The sequence below is a fragment of the Amaranthus tricolor genome, chromosome 1, assembly GCF_026212465.1.
Source record: "Amaranthus tricolor cultivar Red isolate AtriRed21 chromosome 1, ASM2621246v1, whole genome shotgun sequence".
NCBI lineage: Eukaryota > Viridiplantae > Streptophyta > Magnoliopsida > Caryophyllales > Amaranthaceae > Amaranthus > Amaranthus tricolor.
In genome coordinates this window covers 12,501,042-12,524,997 of record NC_080047.1, presented here as the reverse complement: position 1 = coordinate 12,524,997, position 23,956 = coordinate 12,501,042, and the positions used below count along the sequence as shown (strand labels likewise).

Genomic DNA, 23,956 nt, shown 5'->3' with positions numbered 1-23,956 from the left:
ACTAATGAAGTATTTTCAATATTTTGTTTAAAGGTTAATAAAAAATCAGTTGAAGAACAATTAAAATTTTAAAAATACATCAATAATGCTCTTTAACAAATTTGTTTCTAAAAGAATATTAAATAAAACTATATACTCAAAATACATGAAAACTAATTGATGACATTTATAATTAGAGTCTCCAAGTGAATGCATTTTGCCCGTATGCTTATGCCTTGAAAGTTGAAACATTTTCAATTAAGATCCCCTTATGGTGATACTACTCATACAAGAATATTCCAATAGGCTCAATTTCAATTTTTTTCGCAATATGTTGGTCTCAATGTCTTAAAAATGTTATAACGGATTGTTTATAATTTATTACTTGCAGGTTAGAATTACTCGCTTTAAGATTATAATTGATCCCTATACAACTCATTTGGTAATTAAAACAAAATATTGAGAATATTAATGAAAATTTAGTATAATTTAAATTAGAACATCACTTGACAAAAATCAGTACTTAAGCATTTGCAACACAATACCCTCTTGACTTAAATTATACCTTGCTATGATTTTATTCATTTACTAAGAATCAGAGACCTTACTCAAAATATAAGATGCATCTATATAACATTTTACTCGTATATTTCTACTAAAATTGCCAAATAGAAGAATTTCATAGCTGTTTTAAAACAATGTTCGTCACATAAAACAAGGATAGCTGAGAGGTACAAAATGTATAATTGAGAGGTACTAAACAAATACTACCTCTGTCCCTCTATGTTTTCCGAAATTTAATTTAACTTTTAATGTACGTACTTATAAGGGAGCATGGCGGTATGGGGCAAACATATATATATATATATATATATATATATATATATATATATATATATATATTGAACCTGCATCATCAATTTTTTTGATGCACTAGTCATTCCATGCAAGTAAGCTCCAACTACGTTGTTTCAACAAGGGAATATGATGGGTTCAACCCACATTCTAATGAATAGAGAGTTTGAAAAATGATAGTGAAGCAGTGTTTCATGCACCTTGGGAATGTGAAAGTTGGGATGCATCAGCATGAACCGTCTCGTATTATGCCATAATGCCCAAAATAGATGCTTTTTCAGCAAAATGTTTCACCGGTGTGCTCCACGACGATGTAGGCGATGCCCATGGGGATCAATAGGACCTAACGTGCTGCATCAGTATGGCATAATTAACGAACATAAAAAATAGACTGCTAACATGGCCAGTTTCACGGTTTGTAGTTTCATAAAACATTCAATTCATAGGCAGCTCCAACTCAAATTCAACTCTGTCAAATCAAATTGCGGGATGCGGTTAATCATCATAGAATTTTGCCCATGCTAAATCACATTGCATACATAGGCACACCATTGTAGAAGTTAGGATCCTCTTCATTACTTAAAATGTAATGGAAGGTCCATTACTCAAATCTAATGGTTAGAATTGCTTAATAGAGGAAAATAGGGAGAATTTTGAAAGTAAAAGTTTATCATAATGAGGATAGTTAAACGAATTACAACAAAATAATATAGAACAAAATATACATATGCATGGGTATGCAGGTAAAACGACAGATGCAATGAATGAATATTTTCGTAAATCTCAAAACCTTTCAGCCCGTTTGGTAATCGGTCATAAATGGTGGGAATGAAATGAATTGTAGTGTAAAATTTCATATGTATGATGTCATTCCCATGCTAATGAAAGTTTGATCATAAAAAAGTTTTTTTTCCTCACAATTTTCCATTACCACCTAATATCACATATTCAAATGGTAATGCGTTGGAATGAATTTGTGAAGAAAATGAGATTGTAGAAAGAGTATCACCATGACCATTAAACTTAAACTTGTCAAGAGATATTCCTACCAAAATTATACTTTTCATCAACATTCCTATCATTTAATACCGATTACCAAAATTATAATGATGGAGTACTATAGTGCTACAAAAAGAGACTTGCACATCCTTTTCAATTATTTGGAAAAACATATGACAAGGTATCAAGAGAAGTACTTTGGTGGCCAATGAGAATGGTATTATAAAAAAAATACATTAATATAGTGCAAGATACACATTGAGAAGTAAAGACAGATGTTAGGATATGTGGAGGGGGAAAGAAGATTTTCCAATCACAATTGGCTTTAATCAAGACTGGACAGTAACCCTCTTTTTTAGGCGACGAATTAAGATGAAATAACTCGATCAATAGAACGAGACATACTTTGATACATATTGTTTGCTGATGACATTGTCTTGGTATATTAGACAAGGGAGAAGGTAAATGCTAAGTTAGAATGATAGATACAAGAGTTGGACTCATGAGGTTTCAAGTGAAGTCGAAGCAAGAAAGAATACAAGGAGTGCAACTTTAGCACAAACAAAATATTATGTGAAGGTGGCAAAAATAGAGAGGGAATATTTCGTAGTGAGGAGATGTGACTCATAGAATTAAGTGAAAGTGGCAAAAATAGAGATGGAATATCATGTGATCGAGGTGTGTCATTAAAGTTAAAGGGTAAGTTTTATCGAACGACCATTAAACCAACAATGCTATATGGATCAAAATGTTGGGATTTTAGAAAGGAAGGTAGTAGAAAGATAGTAATAGCGCAAATGCGAATGCTCCTTCGATGGATGAGTACACATACCTTGAGGGATAAAATTTGAAACGAAGATATGAGAAAGGGTTTAGGAATAAAGAGTAATAAATTTTGAAGAAAAGATGAAAGAAAATCATTTAAAATGGTTAGGGCATGTGTAAAGACGGGATAATAGGGAATCGGTAAGCTGGCCATGCCCGAAGTCGTTACCTTAACCGCAAGGAGGGGGATGCCGAAGGCAGGGCTAGTGACTGGAGTGAAGTCGTAACAAGGTAGCCGTACTGGAAGGTGCGGCTGGATCACCTCCTTTCCAGGGAGAGCTAATGCTTGTTGGGTATTTTGGTTAGACACTACTTCACACCCAAAAAGAAGCGAGCGACGTCTGAGTTAAACTTGGAGGTGGAAGTCTTCTTTTGTTTCTCGAAAGACTTAAAAGTGGCAAGAAAGACCAAAGATGACTTGGAGGACATGAGCAGAAAATGATATGAAGGATCTAGACTTACAAATTGAGATGGTAGAAAATCGGAATTGAATGGAGAAGAATAATCTATGTGGACGACCATTGGAACTGAAAAATTGGTTCATGTAATCGACCCCAATAATTTCGGATTAAGGCGACATTGTTGTTGTTGTTGACCCCTCCTTTCAGAGGAACATTGGCATCCAAAGTTGCACCGGTAGGTCCAAAGTAAACAACTAAATCAATATAGAATATTGCAGAAATTTCCTAAACCACTGTGGAAACCCAGAAACAACAGAAGCAGTTCTTCCAAAGAAGTGTTAAGGATACTTAGCCAGGTTTTACTCCTGTATATACAAAAAATATTCTCAATATCCAATTTGGGAAAAAAGACAGGTGAGTCACAACTCACAAGTGCTATTGTCTGTAATGTGATTTGTTGTTTGAGTTAAAACTATTTAACCTATGCAATCAACACAAGAAATTTAACAGTCTCTTTTACAGAAAAGAAGCTACTTAATCGGAATTCTAAACAAAATCCACTTTAATAAATGAAAAGCTAAAGTAAAACAAAATCCAATTTAAGTGAATACGTGTTTGACCTATAAAAAAGAAATTTGAAAAGGAACAAAAGAAAGAATGATAAGGTGCTTACAAAGCTTGTGTGGGTAAGACAGCAGTCAAGTAGTCGTTGAACATCCCTATCATCGACGATAAGTTTCCCTGTAGGATCTTTATCAGCATCACAGCTTTCTTCAAAGACCTTATCCTTCACCGAATTCCACTGATTCAGAATTTTGACAATACATTTGATCTAATCCATTAAGGAAGACAACAATTTTCTTGAGCAACATTTTGGCTTAGAAATTTTCTGTTTACACTCAGATAAGTAAACATATGCCCATTTCACAATAGACCCAAAGATTTATAATTCTTCGGTTAAGATGATAATGTATAGAGTAAAACGGCTCATCATAAGCACAAAGCCGTAGCTAATGTTTGCAATCAAGGCTAATGTTTGCAATCAAGGGTCAATAGAAGATAACATCCTTGTTTTTACAATGGTAAGATTGCATACATTAAAACCCCATTACTCCGCCCAGGCAAGAGTCACTTTAGAAGTATTGGGGCACGGTATATTGTTATTGCTGCTTTTGTAAGTAAACATAATGTGTAAATATCACCTTATTATGCCGGGAAAAGGCATATGCATATGAAGGATACAGCAACTGTTTTGGAGCCACGCTTTGCTTCCGTTATCGTTGTAGTATCATGTTCAAGGGATCTACCCCACTCACTCTCAAGGAGAGCATCTTCTATTATATCTGAGTGGTTTACAAGTATCCATACAAATTGGTTGAGTTTTGAAGGTAACATCTCTGCTTCTTGAATATGAAACAGAAGCCTGCCCACTAAACTCCATAATGCATATCTTGCCTCAAAATCTTCCGAAGTAAAAGGAAACAGATCAAGGAGAGACTGCAACAAAAGGAAATCTGAACATGCAGAACAAATATGTCATGTGAATGGAGAAACAATGGACAAACTGTTTTCTGAAAACACTTTTAAGGCAGGCTGTGTTTACTCAAAGGAAACTGACTGAATTAAAGTTTCTAACTTTCAACAGTAAGTTATCTTTCAATTGTAACCCTGTCCATTTTCAATGAAGCCAACAATTTATAGTTCTTTGGTTTAGGATTACAACAAACTATATTAATCATAGCTCAGTAAATCATTGACAATTTTTATTTATGTGAAGTTGCACATGATGTTACATGGCAATGAAATGCGAGTATCTTTCAACTGAAGTCAGTATTCAAACTTCATTTTTCTTTGTTTTGGTTCATGCCAGATATTAGAGAAAAAGAAATGGAATGGAAGTAAGGGACAAAAGTGGAAAAAAACCCAAATAAAGGAAGGTAAAGGTAAAGGTTAACAGCAATATGTGGTACTCCTTCGAAGGTTATTATTTTCCAGACTCAAAAAACTCAAACTAAGAATTTTAGTTTCACCTGTTTAGGAATGAAATGAAAGAAATGGGAAAATTAGATTTCCTAGAACATGATTAGCCTCCCTACCAATCACAGCCTAATACTACTAAATAGTTTGGTATTCGAAACAAATTAATGAATTTCTTGTTCAAGTAAGGGTGAAGCAGATATATCATGTAAAAAAACAACAAATAATTCCATGTAATTTCAATTGAAGGGAAGGCTTGGATTGGGGGTAATACATTAGATTCAGAGGGTAATAAAAACTCAAACGAAGAAAAGAATGGAAATGGAGCTATTTATAATGAGATGAAATGGGGAAGGCGATCAATTAATGGTGGTACACGGAAAACGAAGAGATGAGAGGAACTACTGTCCTCATTATGAGGCAAAATTTACCCACCACCCCAAAATGCGCCACATTCCCACTTTTATCTCACCACCATATACCGACCTCCTCTAAAAGCATTGCACACCCTTCAATCACCACTTCTCCTTTACAGCCAGCCCATTTCTATAGTTTGACTTTCATTATGCCCTAAATCATTAATCTAATAACCATTGGCTAGTCTATATTGGAGCAAGGAGTAGCAAGTGCTACTCGTGTTTTTGGAAATTATACATACATTTACATCGAGTAAAAAAAATTACAATTGATGGCAGCTTAGTTGGTAAGTTCACAACACATTTTGTAAGAGGTCAAGGTTTCAAATCTTCCGAGCTGCAAATTTATTTTATTTTATCAATTTTTTTTTAAATTTTAATTTTTTTCCCCAATGGGTCACAGTTTTGTTCATGTGTTTGATAGTTCTTTCTTTTTTAGGGAGTGATTTAATAACTATTAAGTTGGTAATTATGTTACCATATATGTATTATATTAATCTGAGATATTTTATGGTAAACCTCCTTCAAATTCTTAGATTTGCCACTAGCATGCCCAAAATAGTATACCTTCTAGAAACAGTCTCACATGTTCATTAGCTTGTTAAAACAGTTAAACTGACATGTCCCAACTTTACTGATATAAGGTTTTTTCTTTTTCCTTTATTTCATTCCACCTTTCTCCTTCCCTTCCTCAAACCAAGCTTGCCTAACTCAGCTCATAACCCAACATGCATATCTTCACTCCTTAATTCCTTTACTCTTCTTCTGGCCATCAACAACAAAGAAAAAGCACCTGATTTATGGAGGGGTAGAACTAATGGATGTTCATGTTTTCAATGTGCGATATACTGATATAATAAAACAAACTATCTAGTCAAAGGCAGTTCTCTAATTATGTAAATTGAGTGCCACACAGCAACATGAAGATACAAACACATGTTTTAAAGTCCCCTATGTACTACTAATTGAAGTGGTACGTCTCCATTTAGCTTTGATCATCCAAGTTCTCACCACCAATTTGAAACATTTCCCAGAGAACAGAATTTCAAATGGAACATCCTAATTTATCATCATCAGATTTTATCTTAGTTTATTTAAAGTCCAAATCCTTTGGCCTGGAAGTTACCATTCGCCAGTTACAATTGCATTCTGTAAATCATGACAGATATTTGACAACATGAATGACTCTTCAATTGAGATCATCCTCCACACACCTCTTTTGCTCACTGATACTTCTCAATTTGGGATGGATGTTTTTACAATTTCTCTTATGATTTTATCCTTAAAGAGCTGTATCGGGATCCTTGTAATGTAATGGAAATAATGGAGTCATTTAGGAGCGAGAATCAGAGGATGAAGGATTTCTGGAATGTTGGTTGCATAGGGGATAGAGCTGTTGAGGTGTAGTTTGGCGATGGTTGCTGCCGTGCTGTAGGCAGAATGGGAGTTAACAGACTCAATAAGTAGCCAGTTGTTTAGGTCATAGGTAGCTCGGACTATTCTGAGAAAGTTGAGCTAATACAACCAACAGTTGACAATTGAGATTATTTGATATCAGTGATAATTTTCCAAAAATAAAAAAACTTTGGATTTTCTTTTCTTCCTCGCACATCACCTAAACTAAATACAGTTGATAACATCCCCGAGAGAAGAAAAATTGTATTTCAAATCAAAATAAAAAACGTTAATTTTCTTTTCTTTGATTCCAGAACAGGATAAGTTACAATCTATCAATTGAGTAAGATAGCAATTCAGTAAGGCTTCATATACCATTTCTACGCCTGTCCCCAAAGTCTCTTACTCCCATAAACAATTCTTTCTGAACAGACCTAAGCATAGAAATACTTTCAATAATGAATTCGATTCTGTGAAGTTTGATTAAACCACCTAGCTATAAGTTCTTTAATTGGAATTTGACAAGTACTTTCCTTTCTTTCATTTCAAAAGAGGTGGAGGACTGGGATGAAAAAAGGCAAGATAGTACAGCGGCTAAACACAGCCACATGGGAAGGTAGGGTTTAATAAGAAAGAAAATTCACCTTCAGACAACTTGGATGCCAGATCAGGAGAATCAGCAAGAAGGTTTGCTATCAAAATTGCTGCTGTTACACATGAACTGGAGATCTGCATTAGACATCAAATGTTAATAATAAAATAAAAGCACGAGCAAGGTTTAGCAACTTTCTAAAGACTAATAAGCTGAAATCAACACTAACCATCATCTATAATGCATAAATGAATTCATGTACAACCCCTATAAATCAATAATTTGTGCCTAACTAAAATTGAAGTTTCCAGGCGTTTCATAGAGCCAAAATGTATGCAAGAAATTAAAAATATAAAGAGGGGGAAACATAAAATGGGTTAAATAATTTCCAACATTATGTAAGCTGAAAGGTAATGGGTGCCTACTGTCTGGGCTGAAAAACACATTTAGATCAGCGTCCTTTGTAAATTATTTCAAGTAGCTCTCCGCTCAAGCCTTAATTTACTTAAACAAATACGGTGAATCAGCCATTTAGAATTTAGAATTTCTTCAAGCAACTTCTATCTTCAACTACATGATTTTGAAATCAGGAAAAACCTCAATGCTGACATCAGCTAGCAAAACAAAAAAAGGATAAAAATCAGAAAACATACAAATGATGTTTAAATACACTAACATAATCAAAGTGAGGTTAAATTTCCTGATGTTCACTTGATTGAACCTTTACAGAAGGACCTCTACCTCTTAAGAGATTCCGTGCCAAATAGTAAATGAATACAAGGAATATTGTTTAAATATTTACAGAAAATTTCAATCACAACCTCCTGCTTTTCAGGTATTTTGATTAGCTCCATAGCCATCTGAAGAACTTCCTTATTTGAACATATTCTTTCCGAATAATCATCCATGACAGAAAGGGCTTCAATTGCACGAAGAACAGAATCAAGAGCTGGATACCTAATAATATTGAAAACAATACAAAACCAAAACCCAATTCATTAATATGATCAACAAACAAGATATAAAAACCTCTATCACACTAATTAATTGTCAACTCTTCCTGGGTTGATATAACATGCATTTTAAAAACCTTTAACTTGGAAGTGTATTCAGAGTACACCAAGAAAATTTCTTATGGAACTCCATACTCAATCTGCCCTTATCATTTTTCCCCAGTTGCCTTTTTTATATCTACATATGACTTTGCTCTTTTTTCCGATTCATTATTTTTTCCATTTAACTTTCTCTACCTCTCTCTTCTTTGGCAGCTTGATGCACCTACATGTTTGATGTTTTCAAAAGAAACGAAATCCAATTTAGACAGATTGAGGACAAAAGGAGTACATTACTAGACAAAAATGTCACTCCTAGATAACTATCTTCTCATAAATACTAAGTTAATCATCACAAAATATGTTTAAAAAACATCAACTTATAAATTCATTTTATTAATTTTGAAGGTAAGGACCATAGTGATAAAACAAGGCCACATCGTATTGTACCAGCCAAGTCCTCAAGGTTTTTTGACACACCAAACTGATACTTCTCACAATGTAAGTGTAAAAAGACCTTTTTAAAGGTCATAAGGGATATTCATTCTCTGAATTAATATTCAGCGTTATGACAAGTGTATCAGCCAATAGCCATGTTACTGAACGTTACTTAAATAGCAACCAAAACTGAGTTTTAAACTATATTAAGGAATGATTTCTTGCTCATCTAATATCAGAAAATTTAGGAAGATAAGAACAAAGAGGAAACCACAACAATGAAACGGACTGAAAAATGTTACATCAAATACAAGAGTATCTTTATTTTTAGGTGGACAAAAACTTAACAAAATATAAGTGTTACAATTAGCTTATCTTGCTTCCTTAACAACATTATCACCTTTAACGATAATATCAAAATTATACAAATTAATTATTTATTAGAAAAAGTTAATGACAAAAGAATTGACACTTATCCCAGAGATAAAAGGGAAATTATAGAAAATGGGAACGAAGGTGGTGGGGATGAGTTTCATGATTAAGAGTGTTGATTGGTCTCCAACACTGGCTTTTAATCCATAGGGATAGAGGTAGGAAGATGGACTGGAGGATTTGTTCGGTATTGATCGCTTACTTGTGTAGGAGATTAGGGAAAGACTAGAGTTATTCAGAAAGAGGATGAAATGGAGTGTCCCACTCATTGATAATTTAGTATGCTTGAGACAGAAGACAATATCTTAAAGATGTTCTATATGGTGAATTCCCTTCCCCCTATATTGTTCTTCATTTGCTCTATGGTTAATTTATATTCCCTCCTATTCTAATCAAATGTACCATTTAGTTTTACACACTTGCCAATGCTTATTCGATTTAACATCTCCAATTGTGCATGATTAATTACAAAAATTAAAATTAATAAAATTTACATTGAGACAAATCAAACAAGATTCCACTTGAATATGTTTTAACTTATAGATTGAGAATAAAATGCAAACTAAAAGTGATTGGTGAATAATGCCAAAAGTGATTGTAGAAAACTTCCCCAAAGTGTGACTTGTCAACCCATAAGTAACAAGTATGAGGCGGTGAGGAGCTGTTGCTCACCCCACATGATCATAGAATGTCATGATTCACTGAATAATGAGTGGTACCTACCTCAAGGATCGGATGGAAAAAGTTACAAGGTGATGCTGCTACAAAGAAATTAAGATAAAAGCTGGTTGTAAATTAAAAAAATAAATTAATGGGGCCCACAAGACAGCATTTGAAATTTTATAAAATGGTTATTAACAATTCTTTTTTCTTATCGTCATGCAACAATTTTATGCTAATTTCTTACTATTTTCCTTTTCTTTCTTAGAAGGAATTTTTTAGTTAGGAGCCACGGCAGGGGGGTTTAAGGTGTACATACGCTAACAGAATTTTAGAGGACCTCTTGGCTATAATCATGTTGACGAGATTAACTCAAATTACTTGTGTCCTTATCCTACCATCTAAAAAACGAAGTTCGCAGATGTTTACAATTTGAATGATTAAATCTGTTTTATCAAGCTTGGTCATTCACTTACACTATGTTTGGATAACAAATTAGGAGAGAAAAGGAAAGAAGGGAAGGTAAAAGGAAAGAAAATGAGTGTTTTCTCTTCAACGCTTTCCACTTTAGAAGAGAATGTATTCTTAACAACATATGTCCATGTTTTCCCTCCAAATCTCTCCCCTCCAAATCCTTCCCCCTCCCTTTTTGTTATCCAAATAAGAGATCCTCCATCCTTCTAAATCCCTTCCCTTTATTTCCCTCTATTTCTCTCTATACAAACATAGTGTTAGTGAGTCAACATTTTGAGATTGTTTGGCTAAACCCCTAGTGGTCAGTCATACTCTTTGATAATAAACATCTAAAAGGTGAAAATTGAGATAGATGCCCCATCTTCAGACTTCCATCAGTTATCAAGTCAGCTTTCGACTGAATTGATTAACCAAAAATTAAATAAAAAAACTCACTCAGTTCAGTGTCTACTCCATGAACAATAATATGGATGTCCAGTGCCCAAACAATTTAATGAGAGCAAAAAAAGAGACATGTCATGTCTCTTACCCGGGATCTGAAAATGAGTGTGATCACCTTTTTCTACCAAACAAGCCATATTGGCCCTCATTCAACCATGGATTTAAACAGTTTAGAACAGCAAAGAGTTCACTGCTCGAGTGATATATAATAAATAATAATAGTTTCGGTCACACTAAAGCCTAACTGGGATGAGAAAATTCGAATTCTCATCAGGAAGTACTGGGTAATGCCTCAGGTGTGCCTAGGGGCAGCAGGTGCTAGCGAGTACCTCAGAGAAGCCAAGGCAAGATGATTTCCCAAGGCACAGCAAAGGTGCGGGGAAATGGGCAAGGATTAAGGATTTGGCATTGTTGTCTTGTTGATTTGTTAGCAAGATGTTCCATTTGATTTGTTTCAGCTCATGTAGTCGACCCCATATTGTTAGGATTAAGGCTTTGGCAATGTTGTCTTGTTTTCTCTCTTTTATTTTTAATTTTCATGTTTTAAGGCTCCTATGTTTGAATTGCTTAGTAATCACTGAGCACCGGAGATCCTGGACAGCTAGTGAACATAGATTGATAATCAAATCACCATGGTCCGATTCTACTCACTTGAAGACTTAAAACTTCTGTAGTTCTATCGAGTAAAAATAAGTAAAAATCAGCAAATGCAAAACTAAGTTTCAATTATTTAAAACCAAGTTCAGTAAGTAAAATCAGTTTTGATCATCAAAAATCAGTTTCAATATGTATAATTCTGTTTTAGTCCTAAACATCAGTTTTGAATCAGATTTATTCTGTAAAATATAGTATCCTTCAAGGAAAAAAACGTATTCTTTACATAAACATTTTCAGTGCAGTAAAAAGTTAAATGAAGAGAACAGGGCCATAGTTGTATAGATGGCAGTTTGCATGGAAAACCAAAGAAAACTGCAAGGACTCAACTGGGCCAGCCCAATAAACCGCCGGTCCTATTCACATATGCAAGGAAGAGAGCAGCTAAGAATTAATTAATTAATATTTTGGCTGTATTGTGATGTCATTAATTTGTTAAGTGATGTCAGCAGGTTGTTACTCTTGTTCTGTTTAAATACCTGATGCATGCATTGTATTAGGCATCCAAAAAAAGTTGTTATTGAGCTTGCTCATCTGGTAGAGAGCCTCCTCTCGAAGTGGGGTATACTATCTTTATACTTACATCAATACATAATCAAACAATCATACTGCTTTCTTTCGTGTATTGTTAATTTCAGAAAAACTATACTGCTTGATTCTTTACAAACCTGGTATCAGAGCATCGTTCGATCAGGGAACAGTGACGATGGCGCCATCAACAGTGACGCAGAGAATCGAACAACTGGAACAGGGTATGACAGAGATGCGTTCAATCGCGGCTGAGGAGATCGCAAATGCCCTAGCTAATTCGCACGTCGAACAACAACAGCTACTTGAACATCTCCGGCGAGAGCTAGCTGTCTTTTCGCTGCAGTTGGATGGGAAGGTGGCGCACAATCGTGAGGACCAGGAGCGTTTCCAACGAGAAATGCGTGACTCGTTGAAAGTCCTTCGCTCGCATCTCGAAGGTGAGTTAGGGGAATCAGATGCTAGGGCACGACATCGGGTTTCGCCAAATCCATCTCGTATTCAGGAAGAAAGGGGAATGGGTTTGAACCACGGCAACAGCGCTAACTGGAGGTTTAAGAGGCTGGACATGCCCGCCTTTAATGGTGAGAATCCAGATGGATGGATCCTCCGTGCTGAATGTTTCTTTAAGTTTTATCAAGCTCTCAGAGGAGGACAAGCTGGAGGCTGCGGTGGTGGCGCTGGAGGGTGACGCGCTATTTTGGTATCAATGGGAGCACAAGCGTCATCCTATGACTACTTGGGGCGAAATGAAGGGATTAATTCTGAGGAAGTTCCGATCTACCTCCACCGGCACACTCCAAGAGCAATGGCTGAACAACCGCCAGGTAGGAGAAGTGGAGGAGTATCGTAGAAGATTTATTGAACTCTTGGCTCCTCTAGAAGGTGTACCTGAAGAAATTGCCATGGGCCAATTTATAAATGGCCTTAAGGAGGAAATACGGGCCGAGGTAAGATTGTTAGGCCCAATTACTTTGGACCACGCAATGGACTTGGCGGCAAAAGTAGAACAGAAACTGAGAATTGGGCCTCCTCGCAAATATTCAGCCCAAAACCATACGACCCTTTTTACAAAATATAACCCAAAGACCCTAAACACCTTTCCCTCATCTTCATACTCCACGAGTCTCCCCGCTGCTACCCAGAATCAAATCACACCCCAAAGTCAAACCTTCACTTCCACAAACATAAACCAAAAACCTGGAGAAATAAGGAGATTAACGGAACGGGAGGTCCAACATAAGAGAGAGGGGTTTATGCTTTAGGTGCGACGAAAAATGGTTTATTGGCCATAGGTGTCGTCGAAAAGAGCTTAGCGTGCTAATTTCGCAGGATGATGAATATGGAGAGGAAACGGAATTAAATACAGAGGGGCAAACAGAGGACATGGCGCATGTAGAAATGGCGGAAGAGTTACAGCCCGAAATATCCTTCAATTCGGTGATGGGTTTCACGAGCCCTCGCACTCTTAAGCTGCTGGGCTATATACTGGGCAAGGAAGTAGTAGTGATGATTGATCCAGGGGCTACTCACAACTTCATATCGAGAGAGGTGGTTGAAACGTTGGGCGTTCCACTTTCCCCGACAAAATCCTTCGGTGTTTCTTTGGGAACAGGGGAGTCAGTGCGGGGTACAGGGCTGTGTAAAGGAGTGAATCTGCAACTCCCAGGTATGACTGTCATTGAGGATTTTCTCCCTCTTCCTTTGGGAAATTCTGATATTGGTTTAGGGGTTCAATGGCTTGAAAAATTGGGAACCATAATGACTAATTGGAAAACCCAAACCTTAAAATTTCAGCTGGGGAGTGAACATGTAACACTTAAGGGAGATCCTTCACTGGGGAGAACTAAAATTTCATTAAAAGCCATGATACGAACCTTGCAGAAAGAGGGTGGTGGGTACTTAGTAGAATTTAATCAAATGTCAAGTGATCAACAGATACTTGATGAGCTAGATATGGGGCAAATTCCTTCAGTGCTACATACTGTTTTGCAGGAGTTTAAGCACGTTTTCAACATGCCTTCGGGTTTACCTCCTAAGAGAACCCATGATCATGCCATAGCACTCAAGGAGGGTACCGATCCTATTAGCCTACGACCTTACAGATATCCCCAGGGACTAAAAAATGAAATAGAGACTTTAATTACAGACATGTTGACAGCGGGAATAATTCGACCGTCACAGAGCCCATTTTCCAGTCCTGTTTTGTTGGTGAAGAAAAAGGATGGGTCGTGGCGTTTATGTGTGGATTATCGGGCACTCAACAAGGCAACAGTTCCAAACAAGTTCCCAATTCCGGTCATAGATGAATTACTGGATGAGTTGAGTGGGGCCACGGTGTTCAGTAAACTTGATCTAAAATCCGGTTATCATCAGATACGAATGAGACGCGAGGATATCCACAAAACCGCCTTCCGTACACACGAGGGTCACTATGAATTCTTGGTTATGCCATTCGGTTTAACCAATGCTCCTGCCACATTTCAAGCGGTTATGAATGAAGTGTTCCGACCTTACTTAAGGAAGTCTGTATTGGTTTTTTTCGATGATATATTGGTTTACAGCAAATCATGGGAGGCACACAGACTGCATTTACAACAGGTATTAGAGCTGCTCTCTAATCATCAGCTCTTCGCAAATTGGAAGAAATGTGATATCGGGAAGAAGGAGGTGGCGTATCTGGGGCATGTTATTTCACAAGCCGGGGTGGCGGTAGATCAATCAAAAATCTCAGCAGTTACTTCGTGGCCTATTCCTACAAACATTAGGGAACTTCGTGGATTTTTGGGTTTAACGGGCTATTATCGCAAATTTGTGAAAGGTTATGCCTCCATAGCAGCTCCTCTAACTGCACAACTCAAGAAAGACCAGTTCGGATGGAGTGAAGAGGCCACCCAAGCCTTTACAACATTAAAACAAGCTATGACTCAGGTTCCTGTTCTGGCTATGCCAGATTTCAATCAAATGTTCATTATTGAAGCAGATGCATCTGGGTTTGGGGTAGGTGCAGTACTTATGCAATTAGATCATCCTTTAGCCTTCTTCAGCAAGGTATTGGGGCAGCGAGCTCGGCAAAAATCAGTATATGAAAAGGAGCTGATGGCAATTGTCCTGTCAGTGATGAAATGGCGCCAGTATCTTCTGGGACGGAAATTCATTATACGAACGGATCAACAAAGTCTCAGGTTTCTCATGGCTCAGAAGGAAGTGGGATCGGAGTATCAAAGATGGATGAGTAAACTATTGGGATATGAATTCGAAATTCAGTACAAGCCGGGGACTCATAATAGGGTGGCTGATGCGTTGTCCCGTAAGGGATATTCCGATATAGATTGCAACGTTCTAATTTCAGCTGGCGGAATCAAATGGGAAGAATTCCAACAGCAAATACACGCGGATCCATTTATTCAGCAATTGGTTCACACCATTCAACAAGGGGAACTGGTGCCTAAAGGCTATAGTATGGAACATGGGACTCTTAAATACAAAGGCAGGATGGTCATTCCAAGTGATTCGAACTTGGTCACCAGATTATTGGCAGAGCATCATGATTCGGCCATAAGTGGTCATTCGGGAGATTTTAAAACTTATCAGCGTTTGGCTCGGGAATGGTATTGGCCGGGGATGCGGCGTGGTGTATCTAAATACGTGTCCTCCTGTATTGTCTGCCAACGCAACAAACACTCAACCCTTAGTCCCGCGGGATTACTGCAACCACTACCCATCCCATCTCAGGTTTGGGAAGACTTGGCTATGGACTTCATTGAGAAATTGCCAAAATCTCAAGGTTACGACACGATATTGGTAGTGGTGGATCGCCTAACTAAATATGCCCACTTCATTCCTCTAAAGCATCCGTTTACGGCTCAAGGGGTGGCAGCAGCGTTCATTCACGAGGTGGTCAGATTACATGGCTTTCCTTCCACTATCATCTCAGATCGCGATAAAATTTTTATGAGTCACTTTTGGCAGGGGTTATTTCGCCTTCAAGGCACTTACTTAAAAAGGAGCACATCTTACCACCCACAAACGGATGGGCAAAGCGAAGTGGTGAACAAGGGGCTTGAAACTTATCTCAGGTGTTTCATTGGGGAAAAACCTAAGAGCTGGAGTAAGTGGTTGGATTGGGCAGAATACTGGTACAATACTTCCCATCATAACTCTATATCATGTACGCCTTTTAAAGCCCTATATGGGCGAGACCCTCCCACCTTGGTTCGTTTTGAACAGGGTAGCACTGCAAATTCATCCCTCGAAGAGCAGTTGCAAGAACGGGATGCTATACTCGATGATTTGAAGGCTCATTTACTTTGTGCTCAGCAAATTATGAAACACCAGGCTGATGTTAAAAGGAGAGATATGGAGTTTGCAGTAGGGGACTTGGTGTTTCTGAAATTGCAACCCTACCGTCAAAAATCTGTAGTTACTAAGCTACATGAAAAGCTGGCGTCTCGTTACTTCGGACCCTTTGAAGTATTGGAGAGAATCGGGAAGGTTGCCTATAAGTTATCCTTACCTCCAGAAGCCAAGATACACCCGGTATTCCACATCTCCCAGCTCAAGAAAGCCGTGGGTTCTGCACCAGTACACCCTACTATTCCTGCCCAGCTGACCGAGGATATGATTATGGTAGCTGAACCAGAGGAGATTTTGGGGATTCGTAATGCATCTATTGGAGGAGCTATAACAGCGGAAGTGCTTGTCAAATGGAAGGGCCTCCCAGAATTTGAGGCCACCTGGGAGGACTATGCTTCACTAGATACTCGCTTTTTGACTTTCACCTTGAGGACAAGGTGGCTTTTTGGGGTGGAGGTGATGCAAGGACTCAACTGGGCCAGCCCAATAAACCGCCGGTCCTATTCACATATGCAAGGAAGAGAGCAGCTAAGAATTAATTAATTAATATTTTGGCTGTATTATGATGTCATTAATTTGTTAAGTGATGTCAACAGGTTGTTACTCTTGTTCTGTTTAAATACCTGATGCATGCATTGTATTAGGCATCCAAAAAAAGTTGTTATTGAGCTTGCTCATCTGGGAGAGAGCCTCCTCTCGAAGTGGGGTATACTATCTTTATACTTACATCAATACATAATCAAACAATCATACTGCTTTCTTTCGTGTATTGTTAATTTCAGAAAAACTATACTGCTTGATTCTTTACAAAAACACAGTAAAGGTTAAGGTAAAACAAAGAAATAAGCCACAACAGAACGAACAAAATGCTACTAGCACTCAGGGTGTTAGAACTTTCACTAGAATCTTTACAGAGATTGACCTAACTCGTGAAATAGTACCTTTCAAGCATTCTGTCCGTTGTTACTTTTCCCATTTCCAAAGCCAGGAGATTAACCAAAAGCTCTGGTAGCCCCAATTTTATGAGAGTTGGAAAAAGAATAGGAGCCACTTCGTGTTGGTTTTCCATAATAGCTAAAAAGAACCCAGAAATCTGTTCAAGGCAGTGGCAAAGAGCAGAAGAAATTATTCCTAGTTCAATCAGGATGATTTTAGTACTATGTTCAAGGAAATAATGACGCAAATACCAGCAATGGTTCTCTTATCAAAGTAATAATCTTAAAAAGTGCATTACTGCTTTGTGAACTTAAAAGAGAGAAATGCACTCATGCAAAACAGCAAAAACAAAACAAAATCCTGTCCCTTTTGTTCTTATATAGAGAATCATTCGAGGAACTTTGGCCAGAATAGAGTTAAAGGAAAATCATTTAGCCAGTGGTAAGCGGTAACCTTTAGCAATATTTTTCTCTTGTCTCAGAATTCAGACAACATAATGAATATGTTCCCTTCTTACAGTGTCCAACTTTTGTACAAGACAAAAGAAAAACTAAAAGTCTAAAACTCCCACTATAGAAAAGCTTGCACATCATGACATCAAATTAACAGCTTAAAGCACACATGATGGCAATAATTAAGAGAATATACTTCATTATCAAATGAAGAAAAGTGTAATAGGCAGGAAAGTGCTTCTGCAATTCCCCCTATTCGCCTTTGTTTTGGACTTTTTTGGGAAGAGGAAAACAGCTCTGTACAGATGAGAGCATTTTTTGATGTTTAAGGTAATAAATATATGCTCGTTTACTTTATAAAACCTATAGACCAACAGCTTTAGAATTTACAGATTGCTCACTGATTCAATTAAGCACAAAAATTTATATAATAGAGGTGATCAATGGAAGCTCATAAGAACCGGAGATAAAGGCAAAAAATCCAAAATAGGCGGCTAATTGCCAGCATATGTGTACCGGAAAATCAAAGCAAGGTAGCACAATAAACACCACAACGTTGGCATGGTCAGAGAAACACAATCCACACTTTGCATTAGGCAAGACTTACTTGCTCAATTCAGTACCTCCTTAAACTGAAAAAAGTATAAGCAGGTTAGTTTTCTCATTTCCTCTTTTACTTGATTTATTCAGAATTGAAAGCATGGCATTACCCTTTTCCCCATCAGCCATTACATCTATTCCCTGTCTCACTCTACTGTTCTCCTTTATGTAAATGGATGCTTTAGAGATTATTAATTGTCCGATCCCAAGGATTGATGAGGAAGGTAAGATAGAATCATTAGAATTGTAAGATCCTACATTTATGCTTTAAATATGTTGGAAATAATGGTTATTATTTATATTTGTTCATTTTAGATGTTTAAAATAGTAAAATAAATTTTCTATAACATCATTTTTCAAGTTGTGAGAAGAAAATACACCAAACAAAAAACCAACCAGCGTAAGTGTTTTAGTTATTAAAATTTCTAAGTTGTAATGATGATTCGATTAAAAATATGAGTAGAAATAATTACTTTTAAAATATAACATATAAGATTAAGTTGCGCCCATTCAAATTACTATAAGTAGGTTTTCAATTATAATAGACTTATAAAATGGACCATTAGTGATAGTACATTTTTTATCAACGCGAAGTTGCTGATGCTGTTTCCTATCAAGATTCAATAAAAAACAATCACTTTGTTATTATATAAGACTACTCACCCTCTAAACCGTAATTGGGTCCTAAATAGGACTGTAAGAGTCACTTAATGGCACTAGAGTAATGGAATGTTGATTTGGATTGTTCAATCTTATAGCCATGTTAAGATCCTACCATTCAAAAGTAAATTCAAATTTAGGATCGTAATACTAGTCTACTACCATCAAGATCCTCCCTGCAATCTAAATTTGGCACTTAACTTTTATCATGATGTCTTGATTAAAAACTTAATAACATGGGATGAGTGTTGTTTACTACACTTAAACCATTCAATAATGCTCAAATCCTATAGAGCATTATGTTGGAAGTCCAGGGAAATGGTTGAGTATTACATTAAAACCAAGAAAAATGCTTAAATGCTCTACGAGAAAAAACGTTTGTGAGACATTCTACTTCAAAACGATAAAAATATTTCATAGAGGAGCAAATAATTGGGAGGATGAAAGGGATTCCCTTCCAGATTCCAACCCCATCAATCATGTGCCTACAATAGTTGAGGAACTTGCAAAAGAATTGATTCCACAGGTCCTTCATAAAAATTTATTTACCGTGGAAAATTTTCTTACAAAGCACATAATAGCAAGCTTGTTTGAAACCATTATTTTCTCTTCTTTCATAAGTACCATTCAGTAATGCAACCACTCATTCACTTATCTCTTCATCAGCCATCCCCTATCCCAATAAAAGAGCATGGAAAATTGAAATGAAACCGCAACATCCAAGAGCTCAAATTCAAATCAATTGTACGCTAATAATCCTAAATTATTGATTATAGACCGCATGTCAAAAGTCAACACACATGATGCAGCAAAAGGCAACTTGCTTTTAACAGGTTCTTAAACACATATTTGCTCTTTTTTGTTCCCTGATTCTGCTCAACTTAGAAAACAGTTTTTCTTTGCAAAGTAAGAATAATTCTGACAGATAACAATTATTTTTAAGATTCAATTCAAAGCATGGTAACTAAGAGAAATAATGGAGCATACTTGATTACCATAAAAATTTTCAACCAACAAATCTCTATTCAGGAAACGAGGAAAGAGACGTCGCACACCTTCTCAACAAGAGTTGGGTTTAAGGTATTCTCTGTGATCCAAAGCACACGACTTAAGATCTGGTCTGACTGCAATGCTCTAGCCCACATAGCGCGTTGGCATCCTTGAAGACCCAAAGTTAGCAACCTACATGAATTAGCAGTAAATTTAAGTGTTCAAGCGTAATGTCACTTTGATGTTTGAGCCTCTCATACAACATTAGAGTCCACCAAAATAAGAATTGACATGAATGAAACAACACCTCTAAGCCAAGAAATCACATAGATAATTAGTAGTGTGAGTTCACAAAGTAAGACGTGCAGATGGACATTTTGTAAATACTACATTGCACATTTTGATGGTGGTCATAACATGAATAGATGAATCAAAAATTTTCACTAATTGTTTTAGTAGCTTTAAGCCTTTGACATCCATAATGCCTACAATATAAGGCATGGACTTCAATAGGGATAGTAAGCATGATGGCATAAAATGAACTATAGTAGCTTACAATGGATCTCAGTATCTCAAATTTATAGATAAATTTTCTAAGGAATTGCAAATTGAAATCCTATGCCTGCACCAATGAGAGGCGCAGAAGGGTGGGGCACCTAACATCGAAAACAAGGCTTCGACCGAGTTGAATATGTTTTCAAATCTACTAAATATCTAAATTGATACTACCTCCATCCTAAAGGTGTTTAAAAAAGCAATTAACGGAGTTTCAAAGAATATTTCAACATTCGGCTGATATTTGGCTCTTCGAAGACCACATCACCTCGTTAACTATCACCATGACCGTTAACTAATAACTAATGAGTTAATTAATCATACACTAAAAGAACCTCAAATATAGCAATTATAATAGAGCATATTATTGCATAATAATAGTAGTTCAACAACAAAAATGCAATTATAAGTTCAAAACTCCCCTTATGTGTTTTTTTTTTCAAAAATCACACCACATCGGCCGCGATTCGTGTCATTACTCTTTACAACCATTTTATGCGACACCACGACCGTTTCCACAAATGCATCCGCGACCGCAATTTTTTCCATGGTCTAGACAAACCTCTGATGCACTTTTAAAAACTAAGGTAAGATCTTGTTTACTCAATATCCAAAAATGACAAACATTTTTCATTGATTGAGATTCCAATGATCCTAGACTCAAATCTTGCAATCCCTCAAAACCTGAGGGATTGCTAATGATAGATGTCCAGAAGCTACACAACGACGCTAACAAAGTCCAAAATCCAAAAACAACATGTTTCTATTCAATACCTTGCATAATGGGATCAAATAGAAGCAACACAATATAAGAAACAAAAAATTATAAGTAAAAGTCACAATCATAGTGCATTGTTAAAGGTTGCCAAAAAAAATATTCACTGTGCTGTAAAGGTGTAAAATAACAGCATTTCGGCCGTATTGAGAATACCTAATGTTTTGGGCCGGTTTTTGGCACTATGTTAACTATATCACTCCCGTCCACCACATCGTTGTGTTGCTTCCGGCCTTCCGTGATCTCAAGTATTACCACATTTTTGCACTAGGGTCACGAATCTCATGACTCACGAGCAATAATATACAATACATTATGTAGGCTTTAAATTGAAGATGGAATATGGTACTCGATGCTCTATTACACAGGCATCGACAAAGGTTATTCCGATGCAGAAGTGCTACATTACAACAAAGTAATACCGGGGATGAGGAGTTGATTATCTCAACGTACCGGAAGACTTCACAAAGGCAAAGGGCATCATTTGAGAACACTTGATCTACAAGTGTCTCCAGCAGTGTATTTGTGGTGGTAAACTGATTCATGAGAGCCTCATGGCAGGCAAGGTTGCCTAAAATTCCAAGGCTAATCTCCTGCAGTATGATATTTTGCCACTTAAATTTATTGATCTTGTGACAAAAATTAGCAATCACTTCATGATTGTGAGTATATAAGCCAACAAGAACAGAACACTTACACTAATACGGACAGAATCAGATGTTATAAGATTGGCCAAAAGGACTTCAAGCACAAGGTTCTGAACCTGAAAAAAAAATCATATAGTTGTTTTTATTCATTAAAATATTTATGATTCCTGAAAGTGATATGCTTGCAAAAGAGAAGTTTGTGAGACATATGGGATCTATACTCAACACTACAAGGAAGATTCAGTATTGACTGCTATAAACTAGTTTGCCTTGAGAAACAATTTTCACAATTGTACAAATACAATCTGTTGCCATCAAATTTCAAATTTCACTTTCACTTGATACCCCTCAAAAACCTTCCTCTACATCTTCCACGGGATATCTAGTAGCATCCCTTCCCTCTTCTTTATCTTATCAAGTCTACTACCATTTCTTGCACATACGTGGCCCAAATTTAATCTCAATTGAACCAAAAAAAATCAAAGAGAACAAAAAGTATCACACGAATTTGAAGAACAAAATATTGTACCATTAATTCTGCATGTTCCTTATTAGCAGCAAGGTCCCACAAAATACAACCACTATCTTCCCACGCCTCTTCTCTGGCCAACTTTTTAGGAGGATCAGAGTGTTTATAATCTGTCCCAGCTGAAACTGAAGAATGTTCAAGACCAACAGGCCGCATTGTCTCTCTATTGCCATTTTTATTCGGACTACCATTTGTCTTTGGCGAGAAAGTACCATTTACCATCTGATCATTTTCTTTACTTTGACGGTTGTTCCCTTCAGAAAGTCTTTGAAGGTCGTCACATTGTCTTTCATCAATAGGGACAAGTTTGCGTATCAGGGAAATTATATAACTAGGATCAATAGTTGTTTGGATGTCAAATACCTGGTGAAAAATCACAGAGGTATTAGAGTGACAAGATGCTTTACAAGTTTACAAACACTAGACAACCAAAAAAGAAATCTAATACAACCAATTACTAACTAAATTAGGTGCGGAAGCTGCATAAAAAGAGAATGAAAATTCTTGATTAACTAAACAACAAAAGCAATCCTATGTATCTTGTGAATGAACACCATAACAAATTGCTTTCTCTAGGCATCACTAGTTGTCTTTGCTTCTCCTCATTCTTACATTTTGATTTTAAATCTCAACATTCAAAACACAGAAAAATCCGACAAAAATAACAACATGCCACCCCGCCAATGCCTGCAGAGTGGACACAATTTCCAATAGCGAGCAACTTAGAAATCGAACAAGAGAAACAACCAATTTTACATTGATGGACACATGAAGACTTGAATTGTTCAAACTTCGTTTATAAAATAAGTAACTATAAGTTTATTTCTTAAAAGCATAAGAAGATCAAGTCCAAACCATTTAAAAATAGAGCATGGCAGCCATTAATTACAGAAAATGCAACCAATACGTGAAACGAAGCGAAAAAATAGAGCAAACAAGTTCACAGCATATTACGATAAAGTAAACCCTAACTGAAAGTTTAGTGAACATACGAGAAAAGTGAGAGAACTGAAAAGAAAACCTCGTCAGCAGGAGCACAAGGATGATGAGTTGAGCATGCAAGAAGTTCTTCTCCTGTTTGTTGTTCTGCATCATCAACTTGAACTTCATCCTCTCGATGTTGTTGCGGCGATTGACGGGAATTTATTACCGGAGATGACTTCATGGGTGCCATTTCTCGATCTTCTTCCATCAATGGAGTTTGAAGGTGAATCTTAGTCGCAAGCTTGTGAGTTGTGAGAATGGGAAACTCGCTAAATTTTGTGTTTTGAAGAGTAGTGCAGACCGGAAAAAGATGTCAACCAAGAATGGAGGGAAATTAAATGACACCTGTTTTAC

The 23,956-nt window shown here is 36.8% G+C and overlaps 1 protein-coding gene across 4 annotated transcripts; it reads right to left on the bottom strand.

The window, feature by feature from the left end:
• Positions 1-229: 229 nt before the first annotated feature.
• LOC130811663 (uncharacterized) lies at positions 230-23,956 on the bottom strand. Of its 4 annotated transcripts, none has more exons than XM_057677917.1 (11): positions 23,640-23,955; positions 22,619-22,981; positions 22,140-22,205; positions 21,896-22,035; positions 20,178-20,304; positions 17,416-17,567; positions 8,261-8,396; positions 7,492-7,576; positions 4,302-4,573; positions 3,733-3,891; positions 230-1,303 (listed from the first exon to the last, which is right to left on the bottom strand). In XM_057677917.1, exons 1-11 carry the CDS (start codon positions 23,808-23,810, stop codon positions 1,298-1,300), a joined length of 1,677 nt encoding a protein of 558 aa, XP_057533900.1. In that variant the 5' UTR covers positions 23,811-23,955; the 3' UTR covers positions 230-1,297. The 4 variants fall into 4 exon arrangements, with proteins under 4 accessions (XP_057533900.1, XP_057533899.1, XP_057533902.1 ...); XM_057677916.1 differs by having other exon boundaries at positions 230-1,185; XM_057677919.1 differs by having other exon boundaries at positions 230-1,185; positions 23,611-23,744.

What these genes read in the sequence shown, in the direction of transcription:
- LOC130811663 (XM_057677916.1), bottom strand. Translation starts at nt 23,810, where the DNA reads ATGGAAGAAGATCGAGAAATGGCACCCATGAAGTCATCTCCGGTAATA. An exon ending in AGGAACATGCAGAATTAATG is followed by an intron (nt 22,206 to 22,618) that starts GTACAATATTTT and finishes TTTTTTTTTCAG; the next exon opens with GTTCAGAACCTTGTGCTTGA. An exon ending in ACGGACAGAATGCTTGAAAG is followed by an intron (nt 8,397 to 17,415) that starts GTACTATTTCAC and finishes CAATATTATTAG; the next exon opens with GTATCCAGCTCTTGATTCTG.